The sequence below is a fragment of the Lampris incognitus genome, chromosome 9 (assembly GCF_029633865.1).
Source record: "Lampris incognitus isolate fLamInc1 chromosome 9, fLamInc1.hap2, whole genome shotgun sequence".
NCBI lineage: Eukaryota > Metazoa > Chordata > Actinopteri > Lampriformes > Lampridae > Lampris > Lampris incognitus.
In genome coordinates this window covers 29,114,722-29,128,440 of record NC_079219.1, presented here as the reverse complement: position 1 = coordinate 29,128,440, position 13,719 = coordinate 29,114,722, and the positions used below count along the sequence as shown (strand labels likewise).

At 44.3% G+C, this 13,719-nt stretch overlaps 1 protein-coding gene across 1 annotated transcript in view; it reads left to right on the top strand.

Annotated features, from left to right (window-relative positions):
• The window catches only part of LOC130117575 (ankyrin repeat and IBR domain-containing protein 1-like), an 81,365-nt gene that overhangs the window by 38,200 nt on the left and 29,446 nt on the right, over positions 1–13,719 (top strand). The window contains exons 10-11 of the mRNA XM_056285691.1: positions 5,537–5,625; positions 6,882–7,012. Coding sequence (XP_056141666.1) covers positions 5,537–5,625; positions 6,882–7,012 — 220 coding nt within the window. The remainder of the gene's footprint in view (positions 1–5,536; positions 5,626–6,881; positions 7,013–13,719) is intronic.

Here is a 13,719-nt window from a genome sequence, read left to right as displayed (position 1 = left end):
TGTTTATCAGTTCTCTGATCTTTGTGTCGGCTCGAGAGTGAGAGAGCGAGGCAACATGGAGCTATGAATAGTTTATATGCAGTAAACAAAATATGTTGATGGGTCTTTGTGTCTTTCTATGTCTTCTTTCTTCTATCTGTCCACCTTCTTGCTATGACTGCCTATCCACCTGTCTGTCTGTGTGTATGCCTATATGTGTCTCAGTCTGTTTTTTCTGTTGTCTTTCTGACTGATTGTCTGTTTCACCAGTCTTTTTCTCTTTTTTTTTAATCTGTAGGTCTCATTTCTCAGGCTTTTAAACTGTGTCTGTATTGGGTTTATACAATGACCTCAGAAAGTATTCACCCTCCATTGATTATCTCTTGTTTTGCTATGTTGCAAAGTCAAATGAAAATTGAGTTAAAAATTATTTTTTCTACTTCTACTACTACTACTTTCGGCTGCTCCCGTTAGGGGTCACCACAGCAGATCATCCATTTCCATCTCTTCCTGTCCTCTGCATCTTCCTCTGTCAAACCAACCACCTGCATGTCCTCCCTCACCACATCCATAAACCTCCTCTTTGGCCTTCCTCTTTTCCTCTTCCCTTGCAGCTCCATATTCAGCATCCTTCTCCCAATATACCCAGCATCTCTCCTCCACACATGTCCAAGCCATTTCAATCCCACCTCTCTTGCTTTGTCTCTAAACCGTCCATCCCGAGCTGTCCCTCTAATATAATCGTTCCTAATCCTGTCCTTCTTCATCACTCGCAATGAAAATCTTAGTATCTTCAACTCTGCCACCTCCAGCTCCACCTCCTGTCTTTTTGTCAGTGCCACTGTCTCCAAACCATATAACATAGCTGGTCTCACAACCATCTTGTAAACCTCCCCTTTAACTCTTGCTGGTACTCTTCTGTCGCAAATCACTCCTGACACTCTTCTCCACCCACTCCACCCTGTCTGCACTCTCTTCTTCACCTCTCTTCTGCACTCCCCGTTACTTTGGACAGTTGACCCCAAGTATCTAAGCTCGTACGCCTTCGTCACCTCTATTCCTTGCGTCATCACCATTCATTCCACTGTCCTCCCTCTCATTCATGCATAGGTATTCCGTCTTGCTCCTACTGACTTTCATTCCTCTTCTCTCCGGTGTATACCTCCACCTCTCCAGGGTCTCCTCAACCTGCACCCTACTCTTGCTACAGATCACACATGGCTGGATTAACCCACCAGGGGACCCCAGGACATGCACGTCCATTGCCCCACCCCCCACCCCATCAGATAGGCTACGCAAACAATACTAAACATTGTTAAATGTAAAACTAATGCAAATACCCAACATGGTAGTCAAGGCTATGCCAATCAATCTGCATGGGATTTGGATGGCGACTACAAAGTACAACACAATTTTGAATCACAAAACAAACAGAGATGAGAATAGCAGCTCACAGTATCGCAAACATATTGTGAAGCCTTCTTCGTACTTACAACGGCATCTGTTTAATTATTTTTCAGTATGGGCATTCTAGCTAGTACATTTGTTTAATTATACACAATGAAACAATGATGCTTGGGGCCCTGCATCAGTAGAGACTAGCTTGGGGCCCCCGCATCAATAGAGACAGTGTAGCTTTGACACCGCATCAATAGAAAACGTAGCTTGGGGCCTCTGCAGCAATAGAGACTAGCTTGGGCCCTGCATCGCGACGCAGGGTTGGAACAAACATCCCTTTTAGGGTATGATTGGGGATCCCTACTATACATTAACACAATACCCCTGACATGCCTGGTCCGTAATCCATCATAATCCACGGAGACTCCTGCCTGATCTCGTCCATCAACCTGTCCATTGCCATTGCAAACAAGAAAGGGCTCAGACCCAATCTTTGATGTAATCCCACCTCCATCTTGAATCCATCTGTCATTCCAACCCCCACACCTCACCGTTGTCACACTTCCCTCATACATATCCTGCACCACTCCTACATACTTCTCTGCAACTCCCGACTTCCTCATACAATACCACACCTCCTCTTTCGGCACCCTGTCATATGCTTTCTCTAAATCTACAAAGACACAATGTAACTCCTTCTGGCCTTCTCTATACTTCTCAGTCAACATTCTAAATGCAAACATCGCATCTGTAGTGTTCTTTCGTGGCATGAAACCATACTGCTGCTCGCTAATCATCACCTCTCCTCTTAACCTAGCATCTATTACTCTTTCTCATATCTTCATTCTGTGGCTGATCAATTTTATACCTCTGTAGTTGCTACAGTTCTGCACATCACCCTTATTCTTGAAAATCGGTACCAGTATGCTTCTTCTCCACTCCTCAGGCATCCTCTCACTTTCCAAGATTGTGTTAAACAATCTAGTTAAAAACTCCACTGCCATTTCTCCTAAACACCTCCATTCCTCCACAGGTATGTCATCAGGACCAACTACCTTTCCACTCTTCATCCTCTTCATAGTTGCCCTCACTTCCTCCTGGCTAATCCTCCACTTCCTGATTCACTATCCCCACATCATCCAACCTTCTCTCTCTCTCTCTCTCTCTCTCTCTCTCTCATTTTCTTTATTCACCAGCCCCTCAAAGTACTCCTTCCACCTTCTCAACACTCTGCTCACTTGTCAGCACATTTCCATCTCTATTCTTGATCACCTTAACCTGCTGCACATCCTTCCCAACTCGGTCCCTCTGTCTAGCCAGTCGGTACAAGTCCTTTTCTCCTTCCTTAATGTCTAACCTCTCATACAACTCACCGTATGCCTTTTCCTTTGCCTATGCCACCCCTCTGTTCGCTTTACGCTGCATCTCCTTGTACTCCTGTCTACTTTCTTCATCTCTCTGACTATCCCACTTCTTCTTTGCCAACCTCTTCCTCTGTATATTTTGCTGTACTTATACTTTGCTGTACTTCCTCATTCCACCACCAAGTCTCCTTGTCTTCCTCCCTCTGTCCTGATGACACACCAAGTACCCTCCTAGCTGTCTCCCTCACTATTTCTGCAGTGCTTGCCCAGCCATCCGGCAACTCTTCACTACCACCCAGTGCCTGACTTAACTCCTCCCTGAACTCCACACAACAGTCTTCCTTCTTCAACTTTGACCATTTGATCTTTGGCTCTGCCTTCACTCGCTTCCTCTTCTTGGTCTCCAAAGTCATCCTACAGACCACCATCCGGTGCTGCCTAGCTACATTCTCCCCTGTCACCACCTTGCAGTCTCTAATCCCTTTCAGATCGCGCCTTCTACATAAGATATAGTCCACCTGTGTGCACTTTCCTCCACTCTTGTATGTCACCCTGTGTTCCTCCCACTTCTTGAAATATATGTATTCACTATAGCCATTTCCATCCTTTTTGTGAAATCCACCACCATCTGTCCTTCCACATTTCTCTCCTTGACATTATACCTGCCCATCACCTCCTCATCACCTCTGTTCCCTACACCTTCAATTGAAGTTATTTTTTGTAATTTGAAAAATGTAAAAGATATTGGGCCTCATTCATCAATCGTTTGTACATACAAATTTGTTCTTGCACACCCATGGATTTTTTTCTTTTTAGCACTGAAGTTTGTCTCAGTTTGTGGAACCTGGGTAACCCCTGAACTTAGACACCAGTTGGCTAACACTGTCTTTGCAAGCCTGGGTGATTACTCGTTGCAAGAGGTAAACAATTGATGTTAGAGAAAAGGAATTACAAATAACCATCAGGCTTTGCTTCTGGCTGTCATACGATCTTTAGTGCTAAAAAAATTCCATGGGTGCATAAGAATGAAGAGAATAGAACACGGACATCACAAAAAACTATAAATCAGGTGCTGGACCAAAAAGAAACTAAAATGAACATAAACGAAGGTCTGTACACTGTAGCTCACAAATATGCAACCCCCCCCTTTTTTTTCTCCTCCAATTATACTTGGTCAATTACCCCACTCTTCCAAGCCATCCCGGTCGCTGTTCCACCCCCTCAGCCGATCCAGAGACGGCTGCAGACTACCACATGCCTCCTCCGATACATGTGGAGTCGCCAGCCGCTTCTTTTCACCTGACAGAGAGGAGTTTCACCATGGGGATGTAGCAAGTGGGAGGATCACGCTATTCCCCCCAGTCCCCCCCGAACAGGCTCCTCAACCAACCAGAAGGGGCGCTAGTGCAGTGACCAGGGCACATGCCCACATCTGGCTTCCCACTCGCAGACGCAGCCAATTGTGTCTGTAGGGACGCCCAACCAAGCCAGAGGTAACACGGGGATTTGAACTGGCGATCCCCGTGTTGGTAGGCAACGGACTAGACCGCTACGCAACTCGGACGCCCCCTAATATGCAATTTATTCGGACAACCAGAAAGTGAGGTCTGAAGAAGAGCATGTAGCTCGAAACGTCACTTTTTGGTTGTCCAAATAAATTGCATATTAGGGAGCTACAGTGTGCGGACCTTCATTTATCTTCATTATGGGTATGTGAGAACACATTTGTGCCTCCCAACAGTTGATGAATGAGGCCCATTGTTTTTATTTTCTAATAAACAACAATGAAGAAAGTATTTAAATGCCTTCATAGTTTTAAAAAAATGAAACCCCCAAAATTACTAACTGATAAGTATCCACCGCTTTTGTGTTAACAACTTAAATTGGATGAGGTATATTCAATTTTTTTGACGGATCACACTAAATATGTAAAGTCCACCTATGTTGATTTCGAATCTACCTCCCTTGAACTGCATGACTGCAATAAATATCACCAAGTTTGTGAGGTCTCGCAACTGAAACAGCAGATCAGTCACACAATCTTTGAACCTTCCTAGGAGCATCATAAAGTCAACTGTAACAAAATGATAGAAAAAAAGAAAGTATGGCACAACCCAGACACTACTAAGATCAGACTGCCCTACCAAACTGAGCAACTGGACAAAAACATTCACATTCCAACAGGGCAATGACCCCAAAGTACAAAGCAATAGCTTTAAATTGAAGGTTCATATCTGTGGTATGTCCTGAAAATTGCTATCCACTGACAATCTCCATCTAATTTGGTTGGAACAGAGTTGGAACAAATTTTTATGGAGGAATGGGCAAAAATATCAAAATCTAACTGTGTAAAACCTCAACCTCTCAGCTGGAATTGCTGCTGTACTAAATTTTGACTGCGGGGAGGTGACTACTTGTCTACATGAGAAATGTCAGTCTTTCATTTTGGAAGAACAAATGTTCTTGAATGGAAAAAAATGTTTTTGGTTCATAAATGTGTTGAATTTCACACATTGTGAAGAAAGAAAAAACATTTCAATCCATTACAATTCAGAAGGTGTAACGGAAACAAAATGTTAAGTTCAAGGTGTGGGGTTACTTTTCTGAAGGCATCTCCCCCTCCCATCCACCCCTGTATGTTTGTGTTATGTTTATCTGTTGTCTTGTTTCACCCCGCTTATTGTAAAGCAACTTTAAGTGTTAGAAAAGTGCCATATAAGTTCAGTTTATTATTATTATTATTATTACGCATGTGTTTTATGTGCATATTGACTTTACCTGTTCATATACTCCAGGGAGTGCCAAGGAGAGGCCCACGAGCCTTGTGACTGTGAAACCTGGAAGATGTGGCTTAAGAAAGTCACCGAGATGAGACCAGAAGAATGTGAGTATTGACCCGTCTGACTTTTTTTTTTCTGTTTTAAAGTGCATAATGTCACAGTCACACTCAAAAGAAAGCTGTAAAGCATTCTAGCCATTAACGTTGTACTGTTTTGTCCCCATGACATAACTTTGTATGCCTCGGAAGTTGGAATATTATTTTGTTGTATTTACAGGGTTTTCGTCTGCTTTCTATTTTTATGCAGTTTAACTTATTGAGATAGCAAGACAGATTGTCTGCAGTCACACTTTTATATTTCAAATTGGTCTAGTCAGCTACTTGATCTGGCTGTTACAAGGACTATAAAGGTCTTTAAATTTAGCTTGATGAAACCTGCTGACACTGTTGTATCAATGAAATGCTCGAGGCAGCAGTGACTCAGGAGATAGAACATTTCTTCAGCAATTGGAAGGTTGCTGGTTCAATCCTGGCTCCTCCTCACCTCGTATTGAAGTGTCCTTGAGCAAGACACTGAACCACCTAACTGCTCCCGACGGGCACATTGTGTTGGTATGTGCAAATATGTTGTGTGAATGTGAGGCATCTATTGCAAGCTCTGTGAATGCTCTGTAGAGTAGGAAAGTGCTTAATAGATACAGTCCATGTAACATTTGTTTATTCTCCAGTCTCTTTGAATCTACCTAATGACATTTTGGGATGCACATCAGATGACTAATTTAAGGATAAATTGCTTGGCACTCAACCACACTCAGATGGTAATTGTGAATAGCTAAACCAATTAAAACTAACATTTTGATGATAAATTATTAATTTAAACAAACTACTCATACATTGACATAACACAGTGTTTAGTCTACCCACAGTCTAATTACAGCTTCTAATGGGTGATTGAAGATGGCCCCTAAGTCTCTCCAAAGCACCACTTACTTCGCTGATATGACAGTAGCAGAGACAAAGGCAATTATTTTGTTTTGGAACTATCCTTCCCTTCGATTTCCCCAGGTTCTGTTTTATCTCTGCATTTCAAACTGGCTTTGGCCAGTCATTCTGTGTCTGTGGATGTCGATGCGGGTGGGTTTTTGTCGTGGGGGGTGTTTATGTCAGAGTTTGTGTCTTGCTATTAATGTGTGTGCACTTGTGTATGGGCACATGAGCATCTTGGCATGTGTTAGAAAAAAACATATAAATGATACGCACAAAGTCAGGAGAATTTCCCACTTAATACAATATAGACTAGGAGCTCTGGTAATAGTCATTCCATCTCATATGCCTTTGTTTCATTCCCCTCCCCCTTCAAGTGGCTGGAGTAAGTGAGGCCTACGAGGATGCAGCCAACTGCTTGTGGTTGCTCACAAACTCCAAACCCTGCGCCAACTGCAAGTCCCCAATCCAGAAAAATGAGGGCTGTAATCACATGCAATGTGCTAAGGTAGGACCTGACGCTGAATGAAAGTGTTGTAATGTGACTTTATTAAACTCTTTCTTAAAGATTTTCAACATTTCATCACAAATAAAGAGTAGGAAAGACATGAAGGAAGAGTCAGGGAATGCCTACAAAAAAAGTCATTTATCATGTTGCTTTTTAAAATATTGGCATCTTATCGGTCTGCCTCTCCATTTGCTACCATTAATTTGAAAACAGATGAAGTTCAAATAAAGAACGCTGCCATGGCAGAGTGTACAGTGAACACAATTGCTGACAATGCTGATGCTCAATTTGCTATAGTTTGCTGTCTGCTTAGAGAGAATAGCAAGTATGAAGACTCATGTGGTGGTATTGGGCAAAATGCATAATAAACGATAAAACTATTTCAGAGATGTACTGAGAAGAGAATCAGACAAGCTTGCTGGAGGACTGTTAATGCTATGATTGGACAGTCACTTCAGGATGTATTGGAAAAGCCCATATACCATTATTAGAATAATCCATGTAAACCTAGGTTTTAGAGAAATCATCATGTTAGTTCAATCCATATAAACTCTTTATTGGAACTATTGCTTTTAACTCTTCATAATCTGGGTATTAGTTTCCGTCTAGACATACTCAGTTATCTGTATTTTTGTGGGACATCATCTACAGACAGTTACATTTCTTTTGGATTTGTGTGTTCTTGTAGTTTTTGGATATATGTTTTTGTCTTTGTGTTGCACTGCTGGGGGAAATGATGTTTCATTTCATTTCATGTGCGCAAATACATGAAGTGAAATGACAAAGTGTTTCTGATTCTGATTTTAACAACCCTTTTGCCATCGTTGTATGTTAGAGGGAAACCGTATGGGAGATATTCCCATACAGTTGGCTTGTACGAGGATAGAGGGACTTACTCTCCATTCTAGCATGAATTTAAATTTAATTTCCTTGTGTTACTATTAGAACTTGACTGATGTTTTAAAAGCCGTTTGAATTGTTTCATTTGATGGAGTAAATCGATATAACTTGTATACAGGTAGCCTCCAGGTTACGAATGCCCAACATACGAACTCATACTTACGAACCGACCGCCATAAAGCCTATTATTTTAAAAAATCGAGTGTCGCCCCGCCTGCCGCCAAATGACTGCTAGAATAGGCTCCAGCATCCCCGCGACCCTGAAAGCAGGATAAGCGGTTAAGATAATGGATGGATGGAGTTACACACAATTGGTTCGTACTAACGAACGGACGGGCTACTGTGCGTGACGTTCAAAACACTGCGCGTTTTAGGCGGTTCGTCAGCCCAAGAGAGAACGCCACGCCATTGCCATTTTAAGTCGGATCACGTAAACATTGTTGTGTGTGTTGTATTTTACTTTAATTTTTTGTGTGTTTACCCTCTTAATCATGGCTTCAAAGCATAAATCGGATGCAAGTGAAAAGGAAAACGATCATGATTGAAACAAAAGTGGAAATAATAAAGCGTTCAGAGAGAGGTGAAACGCTCTTATCATTTTTTCCACTTACCCGGTGAGGTGAGGTGAGGTGAGGAAGCGAGCCCCGAGCAGGCTCTCGTTTCTGGACCCCGCCGGTCGCGACCCACTCCAGGGACAGTGGCAGGTGGGGCGTTTGAAATGTAAGAAATGTTTCTTTAATCAAAGAAAGTTGAATCAGTTCATCTGACTACAACGTTGTACGTTGATTTTCTTTCGTGGATTATTGAGCATGCATAAAACCATGTTTCTTTAATGTTTTTTATACCTATACACACATTCTCTCTCAATTATAAATACTGTACTGTAGTTACAGTTATTATTATTACTGCATTATTATGTTTGATGTTTTAGGTAAAATATATACTATATACTGAGGCAAACATTTGACCGATTGACGCTAGATGTGAATTGTACGTAACTGTTCCGACTTGCATACAAGTTCGACATAAGAACAGACTCAAAAACAGAACTCCTTCGTAACCTGGGGACTACCTGTAGTTGCATTAGAAAAATAATGCACTTTTATTTTGGCCATGTCTTCTTAAACATCACAACTCCAAAAGTTTGGATATAATGTTTTTTGTGAATTTGCCACACACCATGCAGAGTTATGGTCTCACTGTATGACGTTATTCACCATTTAGCACAGATCACTTTGTTTCCTGGACAGTGGTGCATAATTGGAGACAATGCATATTATTTGAGGTTTGTTCTATATTTCCCATAGACAGCCTAAGGCACAAGTTGTAATCACCTATAATTGAAATTGTGCAAGTGCATGGAGACATCCATGAGCTGAATGAGGACAGAGCTGTGGCTGATTCAGCCATGTGTGGTGTTTAAAGGATTTTGTGCATGAACAGTGTTTGTGTTTGTCCACCAAACTCTGTCATAAATAGACATTTTTAAACAGTTTTAAGCCACATTTCTTAAGCTGCAATTTTCATCCTGGCTGTGTTACTTGCATGTTTTAATATGGTAAAAGATTTTACTGATTTGACTCTCGGAGCTTAAGTTAAGAGCCTCCTGGTCAGGATAGATGGCTGAAAATGGATTGCTGCTAGCATAACCCTGCTTGTTTTTAGCATAGGAGCTAGCTAGCAACAGGGTCTACTGGTAACTTTGCTGCTGTTTTTAATGCTATCAACTTGCCTTGTAAAGACTGTCTGCTGGTTACTACCCTCAAAGAGGAGATTCATAGGCTGTCTTCGGAGCTGCGGAAGAAGGACTCCTTCCTGTCCAGCTACATTGAAACAGCAACCCTACAGGCTTGGAAGATTTTGGCTATGAACTCTGCCATCGCGGATACCCTTCTGTGGGATCCATTAAGTCCTTGGCCATCCTCTTGCTCAACCCCCAATTCACGGGCAATTCACCCCCAATTCACCTGGTCGGAGGTGGTGGTTAGGGAGGGAAGGAAGTGGGGGTCGTTTTTCCCCCACCACTCCACCTGACAAATCGCTTTGCAGCACTGACAGATGAAGCACCAGCCCACCCACGTAATGCTGGTGAGTGCTGCCCAAATCTAGACCAAGTCCCCACTGGAGTGTCTCCCAATCTTGCTCACTTCCCAGCAGTGTCTATTCCTGCTAGATCCAGTAGCGGTAGTGTGTGGTCTTCTGTTAAAGCTGTGTTCCACATCTCCTCTGCTGTGACTGTCCCTATGGCAATAACCATTCAGCCGTGCTTACCGGATCATAGCCATCAGTATTCATCTTCAGGCAAAGCTGGAGAATCCTCCGCTTGGGGTTCTGGTGCTGCTAGTGTCGACCCCTCCTCTCACTTCACCTCAATGGGGCAGAGGCCCAGCTTCACTGCAGACAGGTCGGCTCCCACTACATCCCCTGGTCACCAACAGCCAGGTAATCTGCGGTATTCTCTGCCTCCAAATAGCCGGGTAAGCCCTGTGACATCACCCACAGTAGAGCCACAGCAACTCCATTGTCAGACACATCAGTTCTAGGTTAGTTAAAACATACTGGTATCCAGGAGCCAGAGTTCTGGATATTGCACAAAGGGTGCCATCTATCCTTAATAGGCACCCCACTGTGAAGTGGCTTATTATTTATGCTGGAACAAACAATATACCTTGTTGGCAAGCTGAACTGCTGAAGGCCGACTTTGTTAGTCTTTTTAATGTTATTCATACTTCCCAGACTGGTCAGATTTTAATCTCTGGTCCCACTCCTGTGTCTCATCGTGGCATTAAGCGCTTCAGCAGGCTGCTGATTAGTCACACTTGGTTGTCCTCAATCTGTGCCAAGTACGACATGGGTTATACTGAATGTGTAGTGAGGTTGAACTGGGAACATCTGGTGGAGGCCCCTGTCTGTGAGGTCTTCAACTCCTATCTCCAGAAGAAGTTCTCATGTATCCCAAGGGAGGCTGGGGACATGAGTCTGAGTGGGCCATGTTCAAAGCCTCTATTGCCGATGCGGCTGATAGGAGCTGTGGTCATAAGGTCATCGGTGCCTGTCGAGGTGGCAACCTAAGAAAGCTGTCAGACTGAAGAAGGAGGCCTTTCGGGCTTGGTTGGCCCAGGGGGTCTCCTGAAGCACCAGACAGGTACCGGGAGGCCAGAAGGGCTGCAGCTTCAGCGGTCACAGAAGCAAAAATTCGGGTGTAGGAGGAGTTCAGCAAGGCTATGGAGGAGGACTTCCGGTTGGCCTCAAGGAAGTTCTGGCAAACCACCCGGTGACTCAGGAAGGGGAAGCAGGGTTTGACCCAGGCTGTGTTCAGCCGGGGAGGGGAACTGCTGACCCAGACTGGGGAAGTTGTCGGGCGGTCGAAAAAACACCTGGAAGAGCTCCTGAACCCAGCTAACACGTCCTCAGTGGAGGAGGTAGAGTCTGAAGACTCGGGGGAAGCCCCACCAATATCCCTGGCAGAGGTCTCTGAGGTAGTTAAGATGCTCCTTGGTGGCAAGGTGCTGGGTGTGGATGAGATTCGCCCTGAGATGCTGAAGGCTCTGGACATTGTTGGGCCATCTTGGTTGACATGCCTCTTCAGTGTCATGTAGAGATCGGGGACAGGACCTGTGGAGTGGCAGACTGGGGTAGAGGTTTCCATATTTAAAAAAGGGGACCGGAGGCTGTGCTGCAATTATCGGGGAATCACATTGCTCAGCCTCCCTGGGAAAGTCTACTCTAGGGTGCTGGAAAGGAGGCTCTGACCGATCGTCGAACCTCGGCTCCAGGAGGAACAATGCGGATTCCGTCCTGGCTGTAGAACAACGGATCAACTCTTTACCCTTGTGGAAGTGCTGAGGGAGGCATGGGAGTTTGACCAGCCAATCTACATGTGTTTTGTGGACTTGGAGAAGGCTTAGACCATGTACCCCGGGGCACTCTGTGGGGGGTACTGTGGGAGTATGGGGTACCGGGGCAGTTGCTACAAGCCATCCGATCCTTGTATAACCAAAGTGAGAGCTGTGTCTGCATATTCAACACAAAGTCAAACAGTTTTTGGTGGGTGCCGGACTCCGCCAAGGTTGTCCCTTTTCTCCGATTCTGTTTGTGATGTTCATGGACAGGATGTCAAGGCGCAGCCAAGGTGAGGAGTGTTTCCGTTTTGGGAAACCTCAGAATTGCATCTCTGCTCTTCGCAGATGATGTGGTTTTGTTGGCTTCATCAGAAGGCGACCTCCAGCATGCACTGGGGCAGTTTGCAGCTGAGTGTGAAATGGCCGGGAGGAGAGTTAGCACCTCCAAGTCTGAAGCCATGGTTCTCTACCGGAAAATGATGGATTGCTCCCTCCAGGTTGGGGATGAGTTGTTGCCTCAAGTGAAGGAGTTCAAGCATCTCGGGGTCTTGTTTACGAGTGAGGGTAGGATGGAGCAGGAGATTGACAGGCGGATTGGTGCAGCATCAGCAGAAATGTGGATGTTGTACTGGACCATTGTAATGAAGAGGGAGCTGAGCCGGAAAGCAAAGCACTCAATTTACCAGTCAATCTTCGTGCCAACCTTCACCTATGGTCATGAGCTTTGGGTAGTAACCGAAAGGGTGAGATCGCGGATACAAGCGGCTGAAATGAGTTTCCTCCGTAGGGTGTCTGGGCTCAATCTTAGGGTGAGGAGCTTGGATATGTGGAGGGAGCTTGGAGTAGAGCCACTGCTCCTTCGTGTCGAAAGGAGCCAGTTGAGGTATTTCGGGCAACTGATTAGGATGCCTCCTAGGCGCCTTCCTTTAGAGGTTTTCCGGGCATGTCCAACTGGGAGAAGACCCCGGGGTAGACCCAGAACTCGCTGGAGGGACTATATGTCCAATCTGGCCTGGGAACGCCTCTGGATCCCCCAGGAGGAGCTGGAGGGCATTGCTGGGAGAGGGACATCTGGAGTGCCCTCCTTAGCTTGCTGCCACTGCGACCCTACCCTCTAGAAGCAGCTGATGATGAGATGAGATGGGTACTTTAACCTAGCGCAACATGTTTCTGGCCCCACACATAACCTTGGACACACCCTTGACTTTGTTTTTATGCTTGGCCTGACTCTGAACGCCCTGTATATGTCTGATTTAGTTTCTGATCACAAATGTATAATTTTTGACTCAGTTCTACAGTCAATGTTGACTTCTCAGAAGCAAACTATACAGTCTTTTAATGAGCACTCTGCTGCTAGGTTTTCAGCTCTTTTCTCTATGTCCAAGACACTTGCCAAGTTTTCCAATATTAATGACTGTTAACTGGTTTAATGAACTGCTCCTTAGCTCTTGAAGCTGTTGCTCCAAATAAGACCAGGCTAGCCCCAGCTGTCAATCCTTCCCCATGGATAAGACAATCCATTCGATGGCATAGAAGATATAGAAAAGTTGAGCGTAGATGGAAAAAAAAAATTAAACCTCCATGTCCACTGTCATTTAATCCTGTGATACAGGCTTTGATCTTGAAGGAGTCTTAGGTTAGTGTATAGACGTTTAAGAAATGAAAAGGGATCCTGTCGCCTTCTCTTTCCATGAAAACTGCAGGTCTTGCAGGAAAACTCAACCGGTTATAAAAGCTGATTAGCAGATGAACAACACTTGGTTATCTTACAATAAAACCAGACCCAGCAGTAATGTGAAGACAAAGTGGTCCTTTGTCCTTTGTTCTGCAGAAAAGGGTGTCACTTTTATGCATGTGGAATCCATCGCCAGGGAGAAGGAATTTCAATTCTGCTGCGGTTTTAAGGGCAAAATTACATCACAACCTACAGTACTGCCGTATCCAATACTGTTACAATAAAGATGA